General features: G+C 39.8%; 1 protein-coding gene across 1 annotated transcript in view; it reads left to right on the top strand.

The window, feature by feature from the left end:
• LOC137649723 (protein OSCP1-like) overlaps positions 1–22636 on the top strand; it is a 534719-nt gene that overhangs the window by 378843 nt on the left and 133240 nt on the right. Inside the window, exon 4 of the mRNA XM_068382681.1 lies at positions 12780–12942. Coding sequence (XP_068238782.1) covers positions 12780–12942 — 163 coding nt within the window. The remainder of the gene's footprint in view (positions 1–12779; positions 12943–22636) is intronic.

Raw genomic sequence — 22636 nt, 5'->3', positions numbered from 1 at the left:
GAACAGGAAATACAAGTATGTGTCTTTCCTTCTTTCTTTTATAGCTTTTCTATATAAGCTAAATGTTTCAATATAAGTGAAAAGCCTTCACTTGATACTCATGGATTTTTCTTCTCTTTACAGGAGGACCATCCAAAGTGCGGGAGTGTGTTCTGTAATGTCCGCAGTAAGAACTTCTGTGGACATCATTATTGCAGGAGGCACGCAGCATGCGCAGCCTCCAGAGGTGTTTCCGCTATTGGGACGCTCAGGTTTGTACAGTTTGTTCTAACCTGATTACCGAGGCTTTTGACGACCCTAAGTCAACAGAGTCAAAGGATGCTGCCAGGGAATCGTTACGATCCTAGGTGAGGGGTTTTCAGAAAAACACCTCAGGTCCCTACCTTCCAAATGAGAATATGAGGGCCTACCTTTTCCCTAAAGCATCGACTGATGCAATCATCCCCCAGCCTCAAGTGGAGATACCAATTGCGCTGAATCCGGTAGATTCTGAAGTCTCAGCCGCCCTTCAGGACATCCAAGTGGACGATAGGATGTCGGAGGTGTCGGATTCTATCGAGAAGGACCTTCTAGGAGAAGGTCAGGAGGAGGAGCTGTTTCAGACTCCTCAAGGTTCCTTCTACATCGTCTGCTATCCCAGATGAACTGGGAAGGACTCTTTCTCCCATTGTTGAGTTGATCCAGCAAATTCAAAGGAAGATTGATGAGAAGGAAGCTGCAATGAAACTGGAGTTACGTAGACTTGCAGCATCACGTGGGCCCCAGAAGCGGCTCACCGTGAAGGATCTTCCCTCGTGCTCGAATACCAATCCTTAGAGGTATGCCGAACACATGCCAATGACAACCTGGGAGATCGTGATCTCAGAAGAGTTGGGAGCAATTCCCCTGGAAGAAGTGAAATTTTGGCCCAAGAAAGATTTTTATCCGGACTGCTATGCCTGTCTTAGGAAGGAGCCAGCCTTAAAGGAGGAGACGGAGCCGGAGGTCATAATTTTTTACCATAGTAAAGCTCAGACGTTACTAACGAGCTCGATGAAAGAGAGGGGCTTCACTAACTCAAAGGTGCCCGCCTTGAGTAAGAAGCTTCCCTCCTTTGTGGCCTCTCCTACCAGAGCCTTTCCCTTCTTGGAAAAGGGATATAAGGCTGCCTTAAATGCGGTGGAGGCAGGGAAACCATGCCCCTCCTTGGAGGAGTGCAAGCCGTTATCTCTGACCTTGCCCTTGGACCAAGAAGAATGGCAGGACGTACACCTTACCTTCTCAGTCGGGAAACTGGAAGCTGATATTGCTGAACACCAGTTCGGTGAGGCGCTTCCAAAACTGTCGGAGGCTCTCTTGCATAGAGAGCAAGAGACAAAGGAAAGACTTGCGGCATCGATGTCGTTCCAAACAACACTAGAAACGATGGCAAGTGACCCCAAGAACCAGGACATGTTCATAGTTGTGGCCAAAACCCATCTGGCCACAGTTATGAAGGATTTCTATAGCTTTATTAAAGCTAGGAGAGCCTGTAGAGAGTTCGTGTTCGCCTCGGTTGCGGTGAGGCACGAACCGAGGAAACTGATCTCCTCTCGTATTTGGGGTAAAGACCTCTTTCCCAATGCAGTGGTTAAAGAGGTAGTAGACAAAAGGCCTAGGCCATCCTCTCGGCCGGCTAAACCCTACCGACAGCAACATCAACAACAACTTTCCGTGACCGCGGTGCCTCAGACAGTGGCACAACCTCCAACCACGTACCAGCTGGTACCTCAACAAACGGTGACACTGTCGCCAGTTCTTAATCCAGCCTCCGAAAGGCAGACTTCGTCTTTTCGTTCGAGAGCCAGAGGAACAGCCAGAGGTTCTTCTAGACGCCCTTCAAGAGAAAGGGGATCCAGGGGAGGACACGGTCAAGGAGGCAAGGCCTCAGGTCCACAACAGCAGAAGTAGATACTTCCAGTAGGAGGGAGATTTCAGCTTTTTAGGGATCGCTGGACCTTCGATCCCTGGGCCCACAGCCTAGATAAGAATGGACTAGGTTGGAGCTGGAGCAGTCCTCCACCTCAATTTCTTCAATTCTTCCAACACTCAACCCCCGCTCTGGAAGAATATGCCCGAGAGCTCTTAGTCAAAAGAGTAATTCGGAAGTTTAAGTCCATCAGATTCCAAGGAAGGCTGTTTTGTGTTCCAAAGGAGGACTCAGAAAAACTCAGAGTCATTCTGGGCATATGCTGTGTCTATAGACTTGTTTGACGCTTATTGGCACGTTCCAATTATTCGTCACCTCTCCCCCTACCTAGGCTTCAAGTTACTTTGATAACTTTACGCCTTCAGAACCATGCCTTCGGGCTAAACATAGCCCCAAGGATTTTCACGAAGCTCGCGAACGCAGCCGTCCATCAGTTACGCCTAAAAGGGGTCCAAGTAGTAGCCTACTCGGACGACTGGCTGGTGTGGGCAGCATCCAGGACAGTATGCATGCAAGCTTCTAAGATAGTGATCCAGTTCCTGGAACATCTGGGATTCAAGATCAACATCAAAAAGTCTTGTTTTTCTCCAGCTCAAAAATTTTGGTGGTTGGGAATCCACTGGAATTTGGAGTCACATTGGCTTTCAATTCCTAGTAAGAAGAGGAAAGAAATAGCAGGATCTGTCAAGAGACTATTGAAATCCAAATGGATATCAAGACGCGAACAGGAGAGGGTGCTGGGCTCTCTACAGTTTGCTTTGATAACAGATCCAGTGCTAAGAGCACAGCTTTAGGATGCAACAGGAGTCTGAAGAAAATATGCATCAAACGCGCGAAGAAATGGCACCTGTCAGCAGTTCACATTCAAGAGTTCCGCAATGTGACAGCGGACGCTCTATCTACGTTTACACCTATAGTTAGAATGGCCCCTTGACGCAGGATCGTTCTCCTTCATCTCGAGTCAAGTTCCAGAGCTGCAGATAGACCTCTTTGCGACGAAAGACAACAAGAAAATTGTTCGTTACGTGTCCCCTTACGAGGATCCGTTAGCGGAGGCAGGGGACGCTATGTCCCTGGGCTGGATCAGATGGTCCTGTATCTACCTGTTCCCTCCGCACACCTCCTTTTGAAGGTCCTCGATATGCTGAGATCCTTCAAAGGGAAAGCTGCAATAGTGGCCCACAAGTGGCCAAATAGCGTGTGGTTCCCTCTGGCATTGGAACTACGATTAAAATTCGTTCCGCTACCGGATCCATCTCTGTCTCAGCGAATACAGAAGTCGACTGTCTTCGCTCCATCACAGAAAACACGGAACCTACATCTCATGATTTTCTCTCCATAGCGATGAGAAAAAGATTCGGTGTTTAAAATTCGGTTTAGACTTTTGGAGGAAACCAGAAGACATTATGAGGCTTCAGGGAAGAAATGGCTATCCTTTGTCAAGGCGAAAAAACTGAAAGAAATCCCGGCAGATTCCTATTTATCATTCTTCATTCTCCTTCATGAGCAAGGTTTAGCAGCCTACACAATTCTGTTGTTCAAGCCTGCCTTGACAAGTCATATACCATATGCCTTACAGGTCGACCTTTCTAACGACGTTCGTAATGAACTAGCCCTTCAGCGCTTCCAAAGACCATTTGCTTGGTCATTAGAAATGAACAATGAGGAATGGGCTTAGAAGGTTTTGAATTTAAGTCATATTTCTGTTTGTACTCGCCTTGGGGGCCAGAGTTAGTGAATAGTGGCTCTCTCTACAGAGGAAGGCCACGTCCAGTTCTTGGAGGGAGAACTGATTCTATTTCCAGACCCAACGTTTCTTACCAGGAACAAGCTACCCATCAACAGGTGGGGTCCCTAGAGAATCTGCCCTCTGGAGGATGATGCATCTGTATGTCCAGTGGAGTGCCTAAAGGTCTATCTTCATAGAACTTCAGACTTTATGGGAGGACAGCTGTTCAGAAGAGAAACCCTGGGTTCAAAGTTATCTATAACTAAGGGCGAAATTCACCCGTGTTATTCGCAGAACGGATCCAGACAGTACACCCGTTAGTCATGATCCGAGGAAAGTTGCCTCCTCCATAAAATTTCTTTAATTATATGGACTTTGAACATCCTTGTTTGCTCACCGGCTGGTAGTCATCCAAGGCGTTCTTTATGCACTATGCGAAGCAAGTGGAGCAACTTATGAGATCTGTGGTAGCAGCAGGTAGAATTCTTTAACCTTCTATTTTAAGTCTGCAAGGAACAGTGTAATTAATTTGGGACGATTAATTAAGAGGGTGCGCGTGTAGTCACTGTATGTTACTACACGCTGAGCGATAGGCCACGAAAGTGTCCTTACGAACTGTTCCATTGACGTCGGTAATCTATAGCAGTGTATGTAAACAGTATACAGACTATATCATTATTATTAATAATTCTATTGAAGTGGCAAATCTGTTTCCTAGTAGATGAAACAATATTTTCTGTTGACTGTTTTTCTTTATGGTTTTATGCAGATCATCCACATTATATAAATTTTATAAATGTGATCTGATATGTTCGTTTATTAAATTGTAATAAACTAGTTCATAATGAACCTTGCGTCTTTTCGCCCACACTCATTTTATTAGATATGTACTGAGCATTAAGATTAAAATATGGATATTTTTATCATGGTATGTCTTTCGAGACTGTTCCCTGATTCAAGCAAAAGTCCACTCACTCTAACCCTTCCTTGGAAGGGTTGACGTGGTACCCTAACGGGTTGGTGACAAAGAGGCAAAATTTGTTTCTATGCGGATACAACCATTATCCAATAGTTACTAAGAGTGGTCACTTTGGGGAAGGTGTCACAAATTCATTCTGACTTTGGCGACTCTTATACAAACTTTGCTTTATAATGTATAGGGCGAGACCACTATACAAGCTTGTCATTTTGTCATCCATAAGTTTTTATGTACTCCTCGAGACTTTTCCAGAGTCTAGTATGACTCATCCCTGTAGGGGGCAGGAAGCACTAACATAGTTCATGCTTAGATGAAATGATGTATGACGGTAACATCATAGGTCTCTAGGTCTAGACGGACCAGGAAAATACTTTCTTGAGAGTACGGCACTGATTGGGAATCCACAGATACAGTAATGCTCTGGTAAACTTCCATCAGGACGACATGGCCTGAGCCCAAAAAACGGATTTTGAGCGAAGCAAAAAATCTATTTTTGGGTGAGGTAGACATGTCGTCCTGATGGACCCGCCCTTCCTTTTATTGAAAAAGGGCTTATTGACCCCTCCCTATAATACAGTATCTGTACCACCTCGTATATCGCTACAAGGAATAAAGAGGGCGCTACCGCCTTCATCAGATACACACTGGAAACGGAATAGGAGAGATACCTTATGAGCGGCTCTCTTTTCATTCTCGTTTCAGATTCTTGTCACTATTCCCCCTCGAAGCGTTAATACTGTTCGGGGCAAAGATATCTATGTGACGTGTCAAGAATACGTCCTCTGATATTATGCGATATCCCTGTGAGATTATTTAGGAATATTCGCTCCAGGAGTTAGAATTGTGGATACCTTACGGTAAAATTCTCTGGGAATATCACTGTAGTCAAATATACCCCAGAAAGCTACCTTATAAGAACTTCCATCAAGACGACATGGCTACCTCACCCAAAAATAGATTTTTCGCTTCGCTCAAAATCCGTTTTTTACACGCTTATAACGAACGTTAGGCTAGTATGTTTTTCAAAACAGACAAAATTTTAGGTCATTTTTTATTTTCTGAATTTCTCATTGATTGTAAATGGCTCTTCAGTGTTTTTTAGCAAGTGGTTAGAGGGACGATTATTGCTGAAACATGACAGTCTTAGGCCAGTACAGATTATGATTCATGATGCGCGCAGTATTGAATGGATGCGTTGAAAAACGACTTTTTCAGCATGAAACTGTACCACCAACGTGTTGATGGGCCAGCTCGATTTTTGCTGCAGTGCTCACTGCTCAGTGTTGCGTCAGAGTTTAGAGTGGAAGAACGTTTAGCTCTCTAGCGCCAATGGCTTAACTCTTGTTTCTATTGAGTGGACAACGACCAACACTTCATTTTATTTTAATACTAATTTTAATCATAATAATAGTAATAATTTGAATAATAACTATTTTGTTGATTTTAATATCAGTTTTATTAGTTTTGATAATAATAACAAGTCTCTCCTGTTCTGGCAACAAATAGTAACTTTTCTGGGTAAGTAATTTTCTCTTATATATATATATATATATATATATATATATATATATATATATATATATATATATATATATATATATATATATATATATATATATATATATATATATAAGAATTAGGTAATGAAGAAACTATAAACATTGCAATGTGCACAAACTTTATATATCTATATTTTATGTTAGGTCTCTGATTTCACCACACTCTTATCCAATGAAGACATTATATCTGGACTGGAGAGAGGTCATAGACATATCAGGCACACCCACCCTAACTTCAGTCCAAAACCAATCAATTCAAATATTACCTCCAGCTCTAGACCATTGCGTGCCTTCAGCCTCGACTAACCGTTAAAAACTTTAAGGTACAGGAAAAGTAATCATTTTGATAACGTGACATAAATGCTAATTTTTTTTTCGTTTTTTTTTTCATTGTTTGTTTCCATTATGACTTTCATTAGCTTCCTTACGTGCGGTTACAATAAGTTAGAAATAGATTTCTATAGAAATAAGAACTATTTTTCAACGTTGTGTGGGATAAATATTTATGCATTCAGATGTAAAACATACAAAATTGGTAATTTTTTTCAATAAAAAGTACAAATGTTTCTCCAAATTTTAATTTCATATATTTTTTTCTCCGCGTCTTATAAATGTACAGCTCAAATAAAAAAAGTAGCAAAATGTAACTTTCTTAACCCTGGATAGGTACGATGGGTCGTTCGCGACCCCGAGCGTCAAAAAAAAACAGGTTTTTCTCACGTGACTCACCCCCGTGACTGAATTTGTGGGTGATCGACCTGCAGGAGGTGTCTCCCCTACACGCTCTAGTAGTGTCCAGATGTGCATTGCTGTAGCTGTAATCCTTCCCCGATTTCTGAGACGCGTCGGGGTCGTTCGCGTCCGAGTTTACCCTTCTAAGGTAGTTTGCCTAATTATCAAAGTTATTACGTATTATGAAATTGTCGTAGAATGGTGCAACTTGTATAGGTTATCAGTTGTGGAAAGTCTTGGTGGATTGTTTGGCTACCATGTGCATGATTTTTTTTTTTAGTTAAAATATCATTCATCACTACGAGGACCATTTTACCGCGAGTGCCCCTTTTTCATTTTTTTTTCATTTTTTTGCCAAGTCATTTTTCCGTAAGATATTGCCAAATAGTGTCGTAAAACTTTTGCTTGTTTAGTGTTGGAAAGTGTGTCTAGATGATCTGGCTACCCATGCGTGACTTTGTTTTTGTCAGATACGACGTAGTTATTGGTATATTGGGTATTTAACTGCGGTTACCAATTTCTGTTTTTTTTCAATATTTGTAAAAATTACTACGTAGTAAGGAATTGCCGTATATTATTCATTTTTTTTTTCATGTTTATGTGTTAGAAAGTGTGCCTTGATGGTTGGGCTAACACGTGCATGTCTTTTTTTTTATCTGAGATGCCGTATATTAGAATGTCGGGCATTTTACCGTGAGTGCCCCTTTTTCATTTTTTTTCATTTTTTTGCCAAGTCATTTTTCCGTATGATATTGCCAAATAGTTTCGTAAAACTTTTGCTTTTTTAGTGTTGGAAAGTGTGTCTAGATGATCTGGCTACCCATGCGTGATTTTGTTTTTGTCAGATACGACGTAGTTATTGGTATATTGGGTATTTAACTGCGGTTGCCAATTTCTGTTTTTTTTCAATATTTGTAAAAATTTACTACGTAGTAAGGAATTGCCGTATATTATTGATTTTTTTTTCATGTTTATGTGTTAGAAAGTGTGCCTTGATGGTTGGGCTAAACGTGCATGTCTTTTTTTTTATCTGAGATGCAGTATATTAGAATGTTGGGCATTTTTCCGCGAGCGCCCCTTTTTATTTGTTTTGCATTTTTTTGCTTAGTCATGTTACCGTAAGGAATTGGCAAGTAGTGTCGCAAAACTTATATTTTTATAGTGTTGGAAAGTGTTTCTAGATGATCTGGCTACCCATGCCTATTTTTTTTTAGCCAGATATGGCGTATATATAAGTATGTGTTCGATTTTCCTGTGATTGCCATTTTTTCGTTTTTTCCCATTTCTTTCAAAATTACTACGTACTAAGGAACTATAACAGAGTAATGATTCATTTATATGTTTATTTGTCGGAAAATGTGCCTTGATGGTTTGCCTAGCACGTGGCTGAAATTTTTTTTTTCTGAAATGCCGTATATTAGAATGGCCATTTTTCCACGAGTGCCCCTTTTTATTTGTTTTGCATTTTTTTGCTTAGTCATGTTACCGTAAGGAATTGGCAAGTAGTGTCGCAAAACTTATAATTTTATAGTGTTGGAAAGTGTTTCTAGATGATCTGGCTACCCATGCCTATCTTTTTTTTTTAGCCAGATATGGCGTATATATAGGTATGTGTTCGATTTTCCTGTGATTGCCATTTTTTCGTTTTTTCCCAATTCTTTCAAAATTACTACGTACTAAGGAACTATCACAGAGTAATGATTCCTCTAGATGTTTATTTGTCGGAAAATTTTGTTTACTTCTTTTTTGATTGAATATCGTCAAATTTTTTTAGCTAAAATATTATATTGTTTTACATTTTTTTTTTTCGATTTTATTTCCCTTCAAAAAAAATTTTTTGGGTCAGAATTTTAATTTTAAAGTCGTAAAATAATCGACAATTATCCAGCAACCCACCATACAATTTTTATGCATATCCAATAATAATTAGATTAGTAAATAACACCTTGAAATTGACATACCCTTCCTACATTTCAAGTGGCAGATTAGGGAGTCTGAGTCAGTGTGGTTGGCGGCCATTTTGTGGACATATCCGAAGCGTAAGCTGCCCTATCTATATATATTCTTGTTCCCTATAGAATTTGTGATATTTTGGTATATTTTTACCTGCATAAATATCATATTATATATTAAATATATGTATTTTTTTACGAAATTTCTAAGTACTCAAAAAATTACCTTTAGATATGGCCCCTGATATAAATGTAATTTACAAAATAATGAAGATTTTTTTACATATTTATATTTTAGGATAACATATGTTTATTCCCTAAAAAAATTAGCCACTTCCTATTTCATTTGGGTACCCAAAAAAATTCATGAAATTTGGACAAATTTTTTTGGCCAAAAAAAGTTACCCTTTTTTTCTCATTTCAGATCTTCACCTCCATGGGTCTGACTTCATCCAAAATACATCAAGATGTGTCCTAAACATTCAAGAATCAATTCCTAAAAGGATTTGTGTATATATGTATAAACTTTTTTTTATGAATTTTTATGTCAGGTCTTTTTTTTCTACTTAATTTTTAAAAATATTTATAATAAATAGTTTTTCTGCAGATGAGTAGTATTTATCTTTACAGTTGTTTTAAGCATTCATTGAAGTTTTTTTTGGCAAAAGAAAAAAGGAGGTTACTGCAAAAACTGATTTTTCAAGAATTTTTTTTGGCGTCGGGGTCGTTCGCGTCTGAGTATACCCTTAAAGGGGTGTCCGAGGAGCGTACCTATCCAGGGTTAAATGCCACTGGGAACCTTGTATTAAGGCAACTAGCACGGGAAAACAAGTGAGTAGTATTGCAGTACAGCTTGGCCGCTAGTAAGTTTTTTTTTTCAACACCACTACTGCTTCACGAGGCTGATACATGAATCATAGTCTGTACTAGGCTTTATTTACGAACTCCTAACTGCTATCACAACGTCTTAAAACTACTGTGTCACACATATCTATTTTTACACACATTCCGAACATTTACTTTATTCCTTGACACAAACTAAAAAAAAGTCTACGGCAACTTGTTCTTCATTTCTCAAATTTTTCGTGTTACTCATTTGTTCTCGCGAATCAAAAGAAACTGACAAACCTTAGGAAGAAATAAAATTCTCTTCTTTCTGTCATGTTGCCAAATAGCACCTAATAACAGTCAATTCTTCACTTTTCACGATTTTTCAAAACATAATTCTCCACGGAGCTGAAAAAAACAGTTCTAATTCTGACTTCTAAGTCGAATAAATTACATTACATGCCAAAATCGTGAAATTTCTTAAAAAGAAAAAAAAATGCTAACATACGATGCGTTCTTCGGACAGTATTTGTGACATCATCATGTTTACTCAAGGAATTCTCACATAATTACCGTTCACCTCATTCATTCCATTTAAATTGAATTGAACGTCCTTTGCATCTAAAACACATTTATACTCGCTGTTAACTCATTTAACGTTAGTCTCGTAAAATAATTTTTTAACAATGCTCGGTGTCATGACTCAGACCGAACACTGGTGAAACAAATCACTTATGAAACACTGTAACTAAAAAAAGTAAATGCAAGGTCTTTAAATCACGTGCGTGACAACGAATGTCTTAGATAACAAGAACAAACTACTTTAAACCAAAGAATCTATGTAAGCTACTGAAAATTCATAGTTTACACTTTGTACAGAATTTCTTATTTATCCACACTACAACAAAATTAATACTATATATTTTTTTCTTTTAAGAAAAGAAAAATCAATCTTTACTCAAAGCTCTAACAACTGAAAACATGTAACTCGTCTAGTTACTTTCTTCAATCAAAACTAGTGTTCTTTCATTTTATTTGAACATTACGCAAAGAAAACGGAATTACAACACTTTTACAAAATCTTAAAACATATTCGTTAACCAAAAAACTACAGATTTTGTACCACGTTACTCAACTTATGTGTGGGTTGATTACTGTGGGTCACCTTGGGTCCCTCGTCTTACAGTTGCTATTTGGGACCTCTCCCAATTTTCGGGGTTGTCCTTGGCCTTTGTGGGGGAGCCATGTCTGTCAAGGCGCCTGCTTCTGCTGATTCGACGACGAAGTCCTCCATAGTTAGGGCATTTACAGTAGAAGCACCCCAACTGCTCCTGTTGATATGGTCTCATAGAAGGGTCCTGGCCCACCATTCCGGATGGTGAGTTTCGATTACTGATGCTGTTACTCCCGCGACGGGAAACTGAACAAACCGGCAATTCTGGGTGTACTGTCTTCTTTTCCCACAGGAACATTGCCATGTCGTCCTTTCTGGGACAGGTGTAGTTCTTCCATATGTTTCCTCCCTTGGGCGTCGGGGTCCTCCGTGGGTGACTGGTTCATGCAACCCCTCCCGGCTTCTACTATTTTTGACATCATCGTCTGGATTTTCTTAATTTTTCAAAGACTATTCATTCGTCCTTTATCTTCTTTCGTTAGTCTTGTTAACTGCCTTTCCTTCCGAGTTTTTCCTTTCCTCTTCTCCCGAGCTATCTCTTTCTTGCTTCTCGTGTTTCATTCTTTTTTCTTATTTCTTCACGTCTAAAGTCAATTTTTGGTATCTGCGGCACTCGGTCTTTTGCTCTATATTAAACCTATTTTTAATCTTCTTTTTCCCACCTTGAGGCCACAATGGTGTGTGGTAATTAAATATTAAAGAATTATGAGAGGCGGGGAAAAAATTACTTTTACATCGTAAGAGGATTTATTGTCTCAGTTAATTTTCACAGAAACATTAACAGAATTTTTCTTCAAATGTGAATGAGTCATTTAACTACATCTTCACCAGAACACTAAACTTCTCTAATCAAACAACTAAGAAAATATAAGTCTCTCACTGACTTTCAAATTACTGGAACAGTTTATCATAATGGTAATTACCAAATAATTTTGTAAGTTACAGACACACTCAGGGAGAACTGATACAGAGCTGTTAATCTTCTTCCATCAGTAGAATGGCAATTTATCTCAAGTCCCAAATCTGACTTATTAACGAAACATTACAATCTTAGATTGTATCCAACTCAAGCAAGAGGGAGGGGCACATAACACTGTCTCACGTTATAAGTCTAGGTTAAAAGTTACTACAAAAATCGCAACTTATTGGAGTGTCGTTTGGGCGCTATTGTGCGCCCGGCGGCAAAAGGGCACGCGACTATGGTTTGCACCCAACTCCCCTCACTCTACATCCAAGGGTGAGTTTTTATGGCACCTGTCTCCGTGGGGCTCAGGTGCTTCCTCCAGGAGATAGGTGGTATTTTTATTTTTTTTTTTTTATTTATTTTATTTATTTTTTTTTTTTTTTTACTATGTGACATCTGCGATGTAGATTGCCCCACCTCAAATCCCCTAGTGCTTTTCCAACCTCCTTCATGCTATGACCTCGGAAGTATAAGAATGACAACAGTTTACATTCAACATACATGGTGCAACTCTTTCTTCAGTCCTGGTGGCTTGTGACAAAATTTAGGTTAAACTGATTTACACAATACCCAAATAATTTAAAATATTTTTGTCTTGTGACATTTTTAAAACGGGGTTTTAGATAATTGCAGAAATTTCATGTCTTGATTTATGTCATATTATTCTGTAGATTTTATTATAGACACGAAAGAAAAATGTTATTCATGTGAAACTAAGAGGTTTTATCTATCTTGTCATGTTTGTTATATTGGTTTTGAAAAAATTAATACTCTTATGGAATATCTGGATAGCAGTAATTTTGGGAAATACAGTATTATAATGGAATACAGTTGTAATTCAAGTACGGTACTGTAATTTATCTTGTAACTTCTTCATGAAAGTGAAAATTCCAATTAACTGTTAATCTTCTCAGGTGTACTGCAGCATGTCAGTTGGAGAACTTGCAGATATTCGCCGATCACTTTTAGACTTTGTGCAAGATATTCATATTCGGGTTTCAGTCTTCCTCAAGGAGGGAAAGCAGACACCTAGTGGGATATTTGTCATTAATCATGGAGGATCTCCAGCTCCTCAAGGTAAGAAGAGAGAGAGAGAGAGAGAGAGAGAGAGAGAGAGAGAGAGAGAGAGAGAGAGAGAGAGAGAGAGAGAGAGAGAGAGAGAGAGAGAGAGAGAGAGTGTGTGTTTTCCATTATACAGTACAGTATATATGGTATACGATTTCCATTAAACTCGGAAGTTTGACATTTATTCTTGAGTAGTTATTTGTGAGGTTTAGTTTGATGATAATGTTTTCATATCATATATTGTTACAGTTCATTGTACATCAGTTAATGTCCGACATGTACTCCCAATAAAAAGAAATTTAAGAAGCTATAGAGGTGCAGATATTGGTAGTGATTGCCAGCTCCTATTTGCCATACTGAAATTAAAACTAAAAGCACCCAACAGAAATATAGATAGAATACCTAGGATTAATGCAACTAAGCTTCTAGAAGATGAACAGAAAGAAACATTCCCAATTGAATGTAGGAATCAAATTGCAGTCTTAAAGACTTTAAGAGACGAACAGACAATTAATGAAGAATGGTGTGATGTTAAGAACATATATCAGTCAGTTGGTAGTGAAGTCTTGGGACACACAGTTACAAGGAGAAAGCCATGGATATCAAATGATACTTGGGATACTATAAAAAGGAGACAAAGACATATATTGATTGTTGAAAGTTTTCGAGGAAGTAAGGAAAATTACAGGGTAGACCATGCTAAGCATTCCAGTATTGAAAGTGAGGTCAAAAGCCAGGAATGACTGGAGAGAATATTTAGACAGTAAAGCAGATGAGGCTGACAAAGCTATGAATTCAGGAAGTGACTATGGTGTAAGAATTGCTCATATAATTATTAATGAAATATCTAATGGGGCAAAGAAGAAGAAGCATATACCCATCGAAAAGAGAGATGGGTCTGTTATAACAAGAGAAGATGTAGAAAGGCAACGTTGGATGGAACACTATAGTTATATTATGAATATAAGATATAAAGGGAGTAGTTTGATCGATATACCTGAAGCTGAAGAAGACCTTGATGTTCCCTTGAGTGAATTGCTTTTGTTTTGAGGTCGAAGTTATCACTAAAAAACTCGAGAGATGGAAAGTCCTTGATTACGATGGAATAACTGCTGAGATTATATTGGTCGAAAATGAAGTGATTCTCGAAAACTTGAAGATTATTTTATAGAATGTGGCGTGAATAGGTAAAACCTGATGAGTGGGAGCTAGGAGTGTTGGTGAAAATGGCAAAAAAAGAGACCTGGCTGATTGCAATAATTACAGAGGCATTACACTTAGAATGCTTATTCTAAAGAGACTAAAGAGAAAGATTGATGACAAGCTGAGAGTTGAACAAGCAGGATTTAGAAAAGGTAGAAGTTGTACTAACTAAATGTTCATTTTAGGACATGTACAAAAATGTGTAGAATATAGAAATCTACTTTTGAAGGCATTTGTAGACTATGGAAAAGCTCATGAAAGAGTTCACTGGGCCAATTTTGTGGAGAGTCCTATGTTATTGAGGAGTTCCTTTTAAATATGTACATTTGATTCTGTTCATGAGCATAGCAAGTACAAAGTTAATGTTAGCGGAGTCCTGTCAAAAGAATTTCCAGTGATCAGTGGAGTACCTCAAGGGAATGTGTTGTCACGTATGTCGTTTATCCTTCTCGTGAATTTTGTAATGCATAGAACAGTTGGAGATGGTGCAGAAGGATTGGACTGGATTGGTGACAGGAAATTAGCAGACCTAGAGTATGCTGATGATGCTGTCCTTTTTAGCAAAATACCACAGGATTTGCAATGTTTACTTACCAGAATTCATGAAATACTACATGAAGTTGAACTCAAGATAAATAGAAGAAAGACAGTGGAGATGAGAATGGAATATGCAATCGAAGATAAAATATTATTGGGAGGAGAAAGGAATAATGAGGTGGAATCATTTAAATGCTTACAAACTATAATCTCTAAAACAGGATCTTAAGAATTTGAGTTTAATTAAAGATTGAAAAAAGAAAATGTTTCGATGGCTAGGTTAAGTAAAATTTGGAAATCAAATTGCCTGAAATTACACATAAAAATAATGCTATACAGTATGTCAGTTTAGTGAGATCGATGCTAATATATGGACATGAGTCGTGGTATGACAATGAAACAAATTCCAACATATTTCGTAGATTTAGGAACAAAGACCTCGGAAGAATATTGGGAGTTTAATGGCAGAACAGGATTAGAAATGAAAATATAAGAGAAATTACTCAAGTGCCATATGTGGATGAGATCATGGTGAGGGGTAGATGGAGATTGTTTGGGCGTGCTCTTTGCTCTCCCCAAAAGGGAGGGTTGACCAATTCGCCAGTTTGTCCCCTGTGAAGGGGTGGAGCGACCCACAGCTCCTCCCGAAGGAAAAGCGGATGGGTTGAGTCCTCTATGCGATCTGTTGGATCCATAACTGTGTTACTGTTAAGTACCACAAGGAGGTGGATTGCTAGTAATCTACAACTTTGATGGATAGGACTCAGCGAATGCGTCGTCTTTCTTCAGTCATAGTTCACCAAGCTTTCAACTGGAGTCTATAAAGCACTAGAAGAGTTGGAAGACCCAGACCTACATGGTTGAGGACTATGAAGTGTGATGTAGGAGATGATGAATGGAGTAGTATTGATTTAAAAGCTGAAGATAGAAGCGACTGGCAAAATGTAACCAAGGCCCTTTACTTCAATAGTTGTAGGAGGAGGTGATGATGATGACTCCTAATCCTAGTTTAGTCTTCTAATTTCTACTTTCATAAATAGTATGTAGTTGTACTGAAGTTTTTCTATCTGTGATTTAGAAAAATATGTGCGATAGGTACCTGGTACTGCCCTCATTTCCTTTGTTATTTGTACTAAAATCTAATTTGTAATTATTTTTGTGTTCTGGTAGAACACTGTTATTATAAGTATTTTCATCTTATTACTGTCTCCTTGTGAGTTTTATTATTGGCTCTTAAGACTTCAACTCCTAAGTAGGCTGGCAAGAAGTGGGTGCACTCCTCTTCCTCTTCAAGCTCTTCCTCCTCCTCTTCTGCTTTGTCTCTGTTCCATTGGACACTATTGCCTCTGCCGAGAAGAAATCGTTGACGAGGTCCAGGGAGATCAATCTACAGGAATTGCATTAGATTTCGACCAATCTCTCCTCGCTTGTGGGTGAGAGGTAGTGCTGTTCTGAGAACCAACCCAGAGCAGAAGGTGTCTTGGTACAATGTACAGCACGGGAGTTTGCGCTCCTGCTACCGGCACTCTGTCTCAACGGAACTGAGGTACTGTACAGTTGTTATCTTTAAAAATTTCCGTAAACATTTATACCTGTTTAAAAGGTCTATTCTTAAGATATTGCTGTACTGTAATTAATGATATACGTCTCCTTTCACCTTGATGATGGAATTAAACCTCAGTCTCTCTTCCTAAGGATACTTCAGTTCTTAAGGGAGAGAAAATGATTCACTCTTAGTGGGGTGAGAGAAACCAGCTGTCAATCTCCTAAGAAGCAACCCAGAGCAGAAAGTGTCTCAGTACACGATACAGGAGTTTATTCTCCTGCTATCGGTACTCGGTACCAGTTGAACTGAGGTACTGCACAGGCGTTATCTTTATGATATCCATAGAGTTTATCACTGCTTGGTAGCTGGTATGAATGCAACAGCATACTGCCTGATAACACTCACTTTTACATACAACCCAGGCTAATGTGCACTGCACTTCATCAGTTTCTGGGGTCATAAAGGGCGAAGGCCATTCTGTTTCCAAAGGGAAGGCTGGGGCCCCTCAATCTCTTCAAGGTACATGGGGTTCTGTTCTCAGTATGGGTCATGAATACTCTCAGTGGGAAGACTTGTCACCTGGGGTATTTGTTGAGTGAGAGAGGAGGCATTGTGAAAAAAGAACAATGATGAACATTGGGAAAAGTATAACTTTAATTTTTTTTACTTACATGTAATTTTTTTTTTTATTAATGCTCTTCACCCCCAACTGTCTCACGGCATCTCTCTGTGTCTTCCAAAGTAAACAGTGCCCTGCACCCAGCAGGGTAAGCATTACAGTCTAGATTTAGTTAAAAATTGAATCTCGTTACTAGTGGCGACTCATGGCTAAAATTAGTGGGAATGTTGCTCCAGAAAATTCACAGCCTTTGTAAAAGGAAACAAACAGGTACAAGAAAATTTAATCAGAAACTTGATAGAATCTTAGAAGAACAAATGCAAACATTTTTTTTTACTCATTATAACCCAAATTATTACTGTTCAAGCTTTATTATTATTATTATTTTTATTATTATTATTATTATTATTATTATTATTATTATTATTATTATTATTATTATTACTTGCTAAGCTACAACCCTAGTTGGTAAAGCAGGATGCTATTAGCCAAGGGCTCCAACAGAGAAAATAGCCCAGCGAGGAAAGGGAAAAAGGAAAAATAAAATATTTAAAGAACAGTAACATCAAAATAAATATATCCTGTATAAACTATGAAAATTCGAACACAACAAGAGGAAGAGAAATAAGATAGAATAGTGTGCCCGAGTGTACCCTAAAACAAGAGAACTCTAACCCAAGACAGTGCAAGACCATGGTACAGAGGCTAAGGCACTTCTCAAGACTAGAGAACAATGGTTTGATTGTGGATTGTCCTTCTAGAAGAGCTGTTTACCATATCTAAAGAGTCTCTTCTACCCTTACCAAGAGAATTGTTGGGTAATCTCAGTGTTTCCAGGTATATGAGGACAGAGGAGAATGTGGAAAGAAAAGACCAGAATATTCAGTGTATGTGTAGGCAAAGGGAAAATGAACCATAACGAGAGAGAAGCATCCAATGAAGTACTGTCTCGCCAGTCAAAAGACCTCATAACTCTCTAGCAGTAGTATCTCAACTGGTGGCTGGTGCCCTGACCAACCTACTACCATTCATTTAAAAATCAAATCCATTCCTCTTATTTCAATTTGCGTGGAAAGATTAATAATTTTCTTCTTGATCTCTGGATGACAACTGATTAGATATCTTTCCATTGAAATTCATACTGCTTCTTAGAAAAGTTTGTTCCATCACTAATATAAACTAACGCTATTTAGCTAGTTAGCGTTGTTGGGAGTGGGGGTTAGTCTGTGACCCCACTGACTCCCACACCTGGGTTGAGTAACAACTTTGCTTTTGGCTCAGGGGAGAGAGATGTTGTCTCTCTTTCCGCTCCATGTTTATTACTTACCGGCCATTTGATTTGTTTTTTCTTATACTTATGATTTTTCTTTTTATATATATGAAAATATTTTTGTACAGTAATTTCTTTATATATATTTAAGCTTTTCTTTACAGTGAATGCTGCTGTTTGTGTGACAGCATAGTGCAGCAGGTTCTCAGGGGCAGAGAACCTTCTCTTATGATCTCCCTCCCCCCCCCCCTTGTACATCGGGTAACCTGAACACAACACTGGTTGCTTTCCGAGTTACTCGGCCTCCGCCGCAAGGGAGTCGTCATTGTATGGGTACTTCTTATCCATTCAGATGTTAATGTCTCTCTCCCCCTTGCAAGTTCTTAGAGAAATACTGCTTGTAGCCCACCCAGAGCTTGACTTTCGTCTTGCTCTTCCTCCCTGACAACACCACTCTCCCGCGTTATGTGGGCGGCCGGCAGATCCTCTTAGGGGGGAACATCTTCCCCGTTACGCTGGTTAGGTTGCACTCCCGAATGGTTTTCTTCAGTAATTAAGTTGTAATTATGTTTTGCAGATACTGCCTCCAACATTGTCAATAAACATGATTGTAAATTAATGATGAGTTTTTCATGTCGGTGGCAGTTTCTGTGGCCAAGGAGGTGGAGCTGAGTCATCTACATAAGGGTCAGGCGGCAGGCCTAGGCTACAATCAACCCGGAACGATGGTGGTCCTTGTATGCATCCTGGCTGTGACTTCAAGACCGATGCAGTCGTTATTGCCCACCTTAATAACCATAATCTTGCTCCTTACCCCCCACTGGCAATAACGCAAGCACCACCAGCCCTAAAGGCTCGAAGCAGGAGTGACCACGCATTGACATGGGTGTGGAGAGTGAGCCTTGGAACACGTTTGATTGCCGTTTGGACATCTACCGTGGATCAGGGACTGACACAGCCACAGCATCAATGCAACTCTTTGAATGTGCTACTAAGTCTCTTGGTGACACCCTTCTAAAGTTAACCTTAGTATCACAACCTATTAATGAGGTCTTGAAGGCCATGAAGTCTTTGGCCATCATTCCAGTGTCCCTTGGAGTTAAGCGAACAGACTTCATGGCATGCATCAAAATGCAGAGGAGCGATTTTGGTCTTTTGCTGTCAGGATCCGTGGGAAGGCAGAAATTTGTGAGTTCAGAGTTTCACACAGATGCACAAGCAGTAATAACAACCTCATAGATTACACAGAGGAAGCCATCTGATATGTGCATCTGTCAGGAGTTGCCAACGTTGCTATCCGTTGTGAAGTCCTGAGTGTTGAAGATATGCAATGCAAATCCATTAACGGGGTCCTTGCTTTTGTAGAGGGCAAGGAAATGGCTAGAAATGCTACCACTTTCCCAAGCAACTCTCCCATATTGTCATTCAAGCAGAATCGCGGATCAGCAGACACGGACACTGGTCAGAAGAATAGGAAACACCAGCCTCTACCTCCTCCACTACCTCCTATTGATAGAACAAGACGAGCACCCTTCCCTGATTGTGGCAGAAAATTCCTCTTATTCACAGATAATGCTCATGGATGGAATCATAAACCCAAGCAGTGTAAAGAATCTTTTCTGAGGAGTTCAGTACAGTGAAGCAGGAGTTAAGGTGTTCATGCTTGAAGAAGGTCCTTTATCCAAAATATAACGACTACATATACAGTACGACCCTGCCAGCACCAAACTTACAGCCAGTGATTCTTCAACACCACATATTCTCATCTGGCGAGTGGCACCATGCTCGGGTAACCAGACACCCAACTGTGAAACTGAGACTAGAAATAGACTACACTTCACCCGGTTACCATGGCATACCCCGCTTACCTGCAGGGATAGTATTGGATAGTGGAGTTCAGTCTGACATATGGTCCTTCCATTGAATTTCCCGAGACGATTTTCACCCAGTGTCACTAAAATTGCAGGCAGTCAACAAGACCCAAATCAAAATCAACGGTGCCTTTTTTGGTATCTTAGAAGGATGTGACACTCAGGGTAACATCAAATCGTGCTGGGCAATGATATACGTCAGTAGTGACATCCACCTGTTCTACCTTTCACATAAATCCTCCATACCCTTGGAATCCTACCTCCCAACTTCCAAACCATTGGTGGTGCTAAATATCAGCAACCCAGCGACAATAGACCACGAATGTCAGTCAGCACTATTAGGATAATAAACGAGGAACCAGGTGGGTTTCCATTCCCCTGTACGGTTGAGAGCAATGTAAAGATGAGGGATTAGCTGATTAACTGGTATGCATCATCAACATTCAACACATGCTCCCACCACCCCTTAACAGTTATGAATGGTCCTCCAGTGGAAATACACCTAGAAGGAGCCATTCCTTGAGCCTACCATACTGCCACATCTATTCCTGTACATTGGTAAGAGAAAGTGCACGATGACCTATTCCATGATGAGGCATCGGGTGTCATAGAATGAGTCCCCTATGGCAAGCCTGCAATATGGTGCCACAGAATGGTAGTCACACAAAAACATGACGGTACCCTATGCAGGACAGTGAACCTTTCCCAATTGAATAAATTATGAAAGCGAGAAACCTTCGCAACAGAGTCACCGTTTCATCTATCACGACACATACTAGGAAATGTGTGGAATGGTTACCCCTCTGCTCCTCTGCATGAATCTGACTGGCATCTGACTATGTTCATAACCCCATTTGGTAGATCATACTACCGTAGAGCCCCACAAGGATTTCTTTCGTCCGTTGATGGCTACAATAGATGATTTGATGCCATTTTGTCAGACTTTGAGCATTAAGAAAGATGTGTGGATGACACCATCATTTGCAATGAGAATCTAGAGGACCCCTGGTGGCACACCGTGGACTTCCTGAAGACTATTGAAGACGCAGGTATTGTACTGAACCCCGACAAATTTTAGTTTGTAGAGCGTGAAGCGGATTTTGCTGGGTTCCTCATAACTGACACTTCTATTGAACCACAAGCCAAGTTCCTTGGCGCCATCAGAGAGTGCCCTAATCCAATTTTTACAACTGATATTCGCAGCCGGTTCAGTCTAGTAAACCAAGTCACTAACTATGCCCTACTGAGAGACTTCAAGACTCCATTCAAACCATTCCTCAGCCTAAAATATAATTTCTTCTTGGCCCCCGTGCTCGAAGAGGCATTCCAAGCCTCGAAAGGTGCTATCGTCAAAGCAATCAAGGAGGGTGAGAAGATCTTTGATATATCCAAGATGACCTGCCTTAGACCTGATTGGTTGACAAAAGGCATTGGATACTTTCTACTACAGTAACACTGCACCTGCCCTTCAGAGACTCTGGATTGTTTCACTGGCAGATGGCGCATTGTCCTTGTAGGCTCCCATTTCCTTTCTAGTGCAGAATCAAGATATGCAGCAATTGAAGTAGAGGCACTCGCAGTTATCTTGAGTTTGGAACAAACATGTTACTTCACCCATGTTTGTAATGATTTGATAGTGGTGACAGACCACAAACTGCTGGTCAAGATTTTTAGTGACCATACCCTTAATGGGATCACAAACAAACGACTTTTTAGGCTGAAGCAACTAAAACTGCCATGATACTTTAGGATCATGCACATGCCTGGGAAATCAAATTTGGCTGCAGACACAACATCCTGCCATCCCTCACCATTAGCCCACAAAGGTGCCTTGAGCGCTGGCGACCAGATGGAACATGCACTTGCCGCCGCCACACAAGGGGAAGTTACCGAGGTGGAGATATGGTATACTTAAAACCATTCATGAATTGGGATTAAGAGGAAGACTACCACTGTTTATTTAATAATTTCTTTCACATAAAGTTTTTCAAGTGCGAGTGGGGGAAATTATCAGAGAGGAAATGTCAGGAAGACGGAGTTCCTCAGGGTAGTGTGCTGCGTGTAACCCTATTTGTTCTAGCAATTAATGGAATATCCTCATTCATTCCCCAGGATGTTCTCTCAACACAGTTTGCGGATGATCTCTCCATATCATTTGTTGAAGCTAGAATAGCAATGGTTGAAAGGAAACTACAATTCAATTGACAAAATTATCCAGTGGGCCTATATAAATGAATTTATGTTTTTGACAAGTAAAACTGTTGTTGTCCATTTCTGTCATACTTGGGGATTACATCCAGACCCGGTTATATACATCAAAGGTCAACGGATCTCATGTGAAAGTGAAGCTAGATTTCTAGGGTTATTTGATTGTAGGCTTACATGGGTTACTCACTTGAAAGCCTTGAAAGTAAAATGCCTTGAGGCTCTAAATCTTTTGAAAGTTTTGTCTCATACATCAAGGGGAGGCAGACCGAAATACTATTTTAGAATTATACAAGGCCTTATTTTTTTCCAAAATTAGTTATGGGTGTGAAATATACTCCTCAGCCACCCCAAGCCGATTAAAGATATTAGATTCAATACATCATGCTAGTATTAGAGTGTCCACAGGAGCATTTAGAACTTCGCCTATCACAAGTCTCCTTGTTGATGCTGGA

The sequence above is a fragment of the Palaemon carinicauda genome, chromosome 11 (assembly GCF_036898095.1).
Source record: "Palaemon carinicauda isolate YSFRI2023 chromosome 11, ASM3689809v2, whole genome shotgun sequence".
NCBI classification, from domain to species: Eukaryota; Metazoa; Arthropoda; class Malacostraca; order Decapoda; family Palaemonidae; genus Palaemon; species Palaemon carinicauda.
This window is presented reverse-complemented; position numbering and strand designations above follow the sequence as displayed.